The sequence below is a fragment of the Austrofundulus limnaeus genome, unplaced genomic scaffold, assembly GCF_001266775.1.
Source record: "Austrofundulus limnaeus strain Quisiro unplaced genomic scaffold, Austrofundulus_limnaeus-1.0 Scaffold414, whole genome shotgun sequence".
In the NCBI taxonomy this organism is placed as follows: Eukaryota; Metazoa; Chordata; class Actinopteri; order Cyprinodontiformes; family Rivulidae; genus Austrofundulus; species Austrofundulus limnaeus.
This window is the reverse complement of record NW_013952816.1, coordinates 147,598-154,289: the sequence shown is the minus strand read 5'-3', so window position 1 is coordinate 154,289 and position 6,692 is coordinate 147,598. Positions and strand designations below refer to the sequence as shown.

The 6,692-nt window shown below is 40.2% G+C and overlaps 1 protein-coding gene across 1 annotated transcript; it reads right to left on the bottom strand.

Moving 5' to 3' along the window:
* Nucleotides 1–637: 637 nt before the first annotated feature.
* lhb (luteinizing hormone subunit beta) lies at nt 638–4,775 on the bottom strand. The gene is made up of 3 exons (XM_014024244.1): nt 4,685–4,775; nt 1,133–1,251; nt 638–871 (listed from the first exon to the last, which is right to left on the bottom strand). Exons 1-3 carry the CDS (start codon nt 4,773–4,775, stop codon nt 638–640), a joined length of 444 nt encoding a protein of 147 aa, XP_013879698.1.
* Between the last annotated feature and the right edge of the window lie 1,917 nt (nt 4,776–6,692).

Sequence of the window (6,692 nt, the reverse complement as noted above, 5' to 3'; positions counted from 1 at the left end):
TCGCACTCGGCCGCGAACTGCTCCAGCGAGAGCTGCAGATCACGTTCCGAAGAAGCCAACAGGACCACATCATCCGCAAAAAGCAGAGATGCGATCCTAAGGCCACCAAAACGGATTCGCTCAACACCTCGGCTGCGCCTAGAAATTCTGTCCATGAAAGTAATGAACAGAATCGGTGACAAAGGGCAGCCTTGGCGGAGTCCAACTCTCACCGGAAACGAGCCCGACTTACTGCCGGCAATGCGGACCAGACTCTGACACCGGTCGTACAAGGACCTGACAGCCCGTATCAAATGGCCCGGTACCCCATACTCCCAGAGAACCCCCCACAAGGCCCCCCTTGGGACACGGTCAAGTAATTAAAGCCAATGGCTTATATACACTCTTGTATCTATTTATTGTACTGTTAACTGTAAGCCAAAATATTTTTATTTGTATAGCACATTTCAGCTACATGACAATTCAAAGTGCTTTACATGATGAAAGTATAATACAGTGGCAAAATAAAAGAAAATAAAGTTGTACCACAGACTGAAGTTAATCATGTTTCAGTTAATATTTTAAATAGAACAGTCATAGCAACTCTGAACAAATAATTTTTAACCTTAATTATCAAAAAAGCTGCTATGACTAAAGTCTAATAGTAAAAAGGAATATCATTCATGCAGAAGTCAGGATTCAGGCTCTCAAAGGTGCAGTCAGACGTGTCCATAGCGCAGCGGCCACAGTGGCAGCTTAAAGCCACGGGGTAGCTGACGATTGGGTCCACTCCAGGCAGGCAGTCAGGAAGCTCAAAGGTCTTGTAGTAAATGTCCTGATATGTGCACACATGCTGGTACACTTTGCTGAATCTTATAGCCATGATGGGATACTGCAAGGAAGCAGAAATCACAACATGCCTTGTTTTTTTAAAATCACCATCAGATACCTTCAACGGTTAAGGGCAAGAGAAAGTTAATGTTATCACAAAGTCAGTAAATATTCACCTAAATAACTTTTAGAATGACAACTCTAAACATCATCCATCAAAAAGCTCCTAATGAAAAATTTGACCTCAGAAGTAGACCTACAGCCCTGAGGTTATAGACTCCAATTGACCTCCAGTTTTCTAACTTTTTCGTTCACTACTCACTTTGGTAAAGCAATGCCCACTGCAGATGGTTGTTTCCACTGGATGACACCCGGAACAGCCCTCCTTTTCCAGAGAAATTGTCTGATTGACAAGCTGGCAGAGAGGCAGCTGGAAGGCAACTGGGGACAAAATATTTTCAGCTTGAATAAAAATCAACTTTTTCTTTACATCGAGAAAATATGGTGAGAAAGTTGAACGTTTATTGACATCATTTTCTATGGCAGTAAAATGGCATACCCAAGCTTTTGTCAAATGTTGATTGATAGCAGTCAGACCCAAAATCACACCCATAACTCTGTTCAACTTTCCCCATAACCCCCACTCTCCTCCCACAAGACCACCCAAAACCTTGCATACACATTCACTACAACACATCCATAGATACACACACAGAAATGTATTAATCAGCGTATTGTATTTACTTCAGCCAATCAGAAAAGAGGATGGGTTTTCTATTCATTTATATATCCTCACACCACGCCAACATCGGATTAATATCTCAAGATTTAAAAGTAAGAATGTGGTGATCAAAGTGACATAATATCCAAGTCAGGATAAAAATCTTCCTGAATGACCATCTACATTAGTCTGGTAAAAACCAGCCCGTTGTCGTTCGTTTTGCTTCGTACTGGGTCTGGACTCTCGACAATTGAGAAGTGATTGCTTCCTGTAGGCCTCTGTTGATGTTTAAAACTATTGGATCTGATTTACCCAATCACTAATGGTTGACCGTGACAAATGTGCGCCAGCTTCACTGTGAGGGAGGCTAAGCTAAGAAGCTAACCGGAAATTGCGTGTGCACTGTAAACAACCATCTCCCACTGAGAGAAGAACCGAGCCAAATAAGATGGCTGAGAACTGCAGGATTTGTGAGACTAATTTTATTTAATTTGGAAGCTTCATCAACACAGACTGGATTCATTCATTTCATCCACTGCCATGGCTAAACTACAAGCAGACACTGCGCAGAAAATCTAAGTTGTAGTTCAAAACTCCTCCTTCTGTTTGCTGATTGGTCCAGGTAAAATTCTACCAAAGAAAACCTTGTCTATGGGAGAAATCCCAGATGGAGCAGAGAAGGGAAACTAAAATTGAGCGGAACTGTGTAGGAAGGCATCTGCTTTCAACGTAAACAACTTTAGACAAGAACTCTATGTCAGTTTAAACTCTGCATCAACTTCTCCCACTGAGATACTAGTGGAAACCTTTTGTCCCTAATAACCCAAGGTGAGGAACTGACTCCAATTGTCCACTTACATGTCTCTTTTTTGTGGTAATCTGGTTTTCACCAGCATTCCGGCCATAAAGCTGAAGGAAAGCTATGTTTTAGCAGAATTGAAAACAATTTTCTCTATCTGGATTGCTACACCAGGAGGAGTCTTTAGACCTGTGTGTATTCTGTGGCACATAGGGGGACAAGGAAATTCTAAGAAATAGGAAACCCACTCCTCTTTTTTAAAGGCTATGAAGGGTCCGTGGAAAGTGTTTGGGTCTTATTTATGAGAAGGGCATTCTATTTGAAAAAGACGGAAGCCCTTTTCCTCAAATCATCTGGTGATGTTTAGGGTTCAGCTTTTGCACAAACATAAACTTGCATGGGATGTGTAAAAAAATCGATAGCCAATACACTTTAATAGTCAAGTTTAAATTACAGTCATGAAGGTAATGATGTTTTTTTTTCAGTGTATTATTTTGTACAAATGAGATTTTTATCTTTGGCATTTGTAATTTCAATGGAAAGGTGTTAGATTTAAATCTCAAGACTTTAATCTGTGCAACAACTAATTGTTTCATTATGGTTTTTACTTATTTTACTTTTAATCAAAACAAAATTAAAGGCCTAGCATTCCTTAAAAAACAATTTGCACTAAGCTTTTCATACCAGAGCTTTCAACTAAAATCATCATAATTTGACTTTTGATTGATTTGGTCAAACCTTGAAATCAGTGTTACACAGTCTCATGTGATATCATAAGATGTCATGTTCAGAGTATGTGTTAGAGTGTAATCTCTGCGACTGCCACATCAAAATTTAGCTAATTATTTGTGAAGGTGACTTAGTTATAGTCATTTTTGTGCTGACCAGTGTGGATTAGCTGTGGCAGGATTGATTTGTATTGACTCCAAAAGCTAACCAGGTGTATTTAGAACAAACACACCCAGACTCCACAGTTTAACCTTCCCAACAGGACAGGACTTTACACATACCCCAACTAAATTTAGTTAAATGTCTGTAAAATTTACTGCATCATAGTTATGTCTGTGTTTTCTGAATCAGTTGTAGTGGCCATTTTGAATTAGGCAAGGTCCAAAAGTGATGTACTTTTAATGACAATGTCCTAAAAGTTCCATTAAATTCCATCCGTCTGTTTTCTTCCTCTTATCGGGGTCGGGTCGCGGGGGCAGCAGCCTTAGCAGGGAGACCCAGACACCCCAGCCACTTGGGTCAGCTCCTCTGGGGGAATCCCAAGGCATTCTCAGACCAGCTGAGAAACATAGTCCATCCATTGTGTCCTGGGTCTTCCTTTGGAACTCCTCCCAGTGAGATCTGCCCAGAACACCTCACCAAGGAGGCGTCCAGGACACATCCTAACCAGATGCTCGAGCCACCTCAACTGGCTCCTCTCAACGTGGAGGAGCAGTGGCTCTCTGAGACCCTCCCAGATGACCRAGCTTCTCACCCTATCTCTAAGGGAGAGCCCAGACACCCTGCAAAGGAAACTCAATTTTGGTCGCTTGTATCAGCAGTCTTGTTCTTTCCCTCTCCCTGGGCTGCCACCTTATCGTGGTGGAGAGGTTTGAGTGTCCCAATGATCCTAGGAGCTATGTTGTCGGGGGCTTCATGCCCCCCAGTAGGGTCACCCAAAGCAAACAGGTCCTAGGTGAGGGATAAGACAAAGTGCAACCCAAAGACCCCTAATGACGAGCACCACAAATGGACTGTGTTCTCTCGCCTGTACGTGGGTCACCGGGGTCCCACTCTGGAGCCAGGCCTGGAGGTGGGGCACGTTGGTGAGTGCCTGGTGGCCGAGCTTTCACCCATGGAGCCCGGCCAGGCACAGCCCAAAGAGGAGACGTGGGTCCTCCTTCCCATGGGCTCACCACCTGTGGGAGGGGCCGTAGGGGTCGGGTGCAATGTGCAATGTGCAATGGTCGAAGGCGGGGACCTTGGTGGTCTGATCCTTGACTACAGAAGCTGTAAAATGATGAAAAATGAACAAATGTCTTCTACAATCTATTTATTTCTGTTAGGGATGAGTTTCAGCTACTACCACACCAAGTTTTAGATCAATATCTTTACAATTGACTGAGTTGTGGTCATTTTTGCATTTTGGGTTAAATTCAGTTGCCTACTTAAGTTGTGATTTTACATCCACTGATTAATTTCAAACTTTTAAGTTTCAATTTTTGTCCAGTGGTCCATGAATTGCTAGCAGACACAGGAACACACAGATGGCAGCAAGCAATTAAAAATAGCCAGAAAAAGTGTATGAAAGAAGTTTAAAACCATTTTCTTGCCTGCCGTTTAAACATAAAACTGTTATTTTTTACCTGCTGGAGTCAGAATCCAGATAAAGGTAGAGGCTCCTACAACTAAACTCAGCATCAGAGGAAACATCGCTCTGCTGACCTGAGCCGTCATCCTGTGAGGGACACAATGGACAGTTGTTTGTGTTTGTTGTGGTATTTTCTATGTATATCATTGGCCAATAAAAGAATAATAAATCCAGTAATAATGCCAGCTGTAACTTACCTGTCAGGAGTCTGCAGGTGGTGTGAGGAGGTTAGCTGCTCTGCAGGTTTTATACACAACACTGAACCTGCTCACACTGGAGGTCACACCGTTCAGCTCTGATGACTTGTTTTTGATACATAGATGGAACATTGTTTCGACCTTAATTAATCCATGGGATTAACTCGTAATTGAATCATTTTTACAGCCTGTTTTTTAAATCCTGTTTTCCTAAAAAGATTAGGAGCTGGATGAACTCAAGGCCACCGCCAAGAGCACATCTCCTGGTGAAAAACATGAGATCATTGTCGAAAGATTGTTTATTCAGCCTAATTTATTTTGTTTGACTTGGAACAAATAGAACATCAAAGATTAGTAAAACATAAAAATGTATTATACAGAAACTATCATGTTATGAATTATCAAAATTTAAAAAGACAAATTCATCCTTGTAGATGACAAGGGTATCATAACTATAAAGACATTTAATTATGAATCTCAAATCACAAGGGCTGTATATTTTTGCATCTAAACTGTTTAACTGACAACTTTGGGTCATGAAACCCCTCTCCAGTTGATTATAGCTGGTGTTTGAGCATGCTCAGATTGAACCTGATTGGCTCATGGGTCCAAATATGCACAGATCACAATCCCTTGTGTGAAGATTTACTGCTAGTTTTGTATTTAACATCCATAAAAGAGAATTTAAGTTCTCTGTTAATTTGAAAAATCCAACATAATAGTAAAAGTGAAACATCAGTAAACAACTTTCCATTGATACAATGAGACACTGTCCAATTGTGATTTATAAATGTTTGCATAACTGCACACTGGAATCTTGTTTTTTTATAGCTCTTAGTGATAGTTTTGATTTGTTCTATACAGAAATTCAATAATTTCACAAAAGGGCATACTACTACTACTACTACTACTACTACTACTACTACAACTACTACTACTACTACTACTACTACTAATAATAATAATAATAATAATAATAATAAATAAAATACAAAATAAAGTAGAGTTATGTGCATTTCCTGTGAATAGTTAATGCGAAAAGATTTTTGTTGAATAGCTAAAAAGCTGAAACTAGTCTAAAATAACTTTAAAAATATTAAAAAGCTTTTAAAAGCTTGAGTTAAACAGTAAGAGATTGAAATTACCACAAAAAGATGAATATAAAGAAGGATGTTGAAGACAGCTCCATTAATTTTTAATGAAAAAAACATGACAGAAAACAAAGCTAAATATCTCAAAAAGTATAAATTGCTTAAAGGCACAGTGTGTAGGATTTTGTCAATTCTTTTAGTGGAAATTGAGATAATCACTAATGACAATAATAAAAACAGGTCTTATAATTGCAGACAAAGACCTTGTTTTATTATTTTTACCTTATAAAAAGCTGTTTATATCTCCATGGTCGCGGGTCGCCACAACAGGCAGCCGCCATCTTGCACCACCATCTTGTCTACGAAGGCTCATGAAGGACAAACTGCGGTGGCGGCGTCAAAAACGGTTTTAGTTGTAATMCTATWAATGTAATATTTGTTGTCTGTCATTGTAGCTGGGATAATTTTACTTATTAAAGCTCATAATCTTACCACTTGAAACATCACTAGCCCTGAAGCTGCTGGTAGACATCGCGGTTGGAATTAACAAAGGTTTTTGACACCTGAGAGACACCGTAGCAACTCCTTTGCGTTTGGAAACGGGGGTGGGGGTGGGGGGAGGACCAGGGAGGATGATTCAACCTTTTAACCACTAGATGTCGCTGAAAACAACAAATCCTACACACTGTGCCTTTAAGTACCAAAAGTCATAGCC

Coding starts and splice junctions, on each gene's coding strand:
- lhb (XM_014024244.1), bottom strand. CDS start 4,775: ATGACGGCTCAGGTCAGCAGAGCGATGTTTCCTCTGATGCTGAGTTTA. Junction 1,252..4,684: donor CTGGATTCTGACTCCAGCAG/GTAAAAAATAAC, acceptor TTTTGTCCCCAG/TTGCCTTCCAGCTGCCTCTC. Junction 872..1,132: donor GTGGGCATTGCTTTACCAAA/GTGAGTAGTGAA, acceptor GCTTCCTTGCAG/TATCCCATCATGGCTATAAG.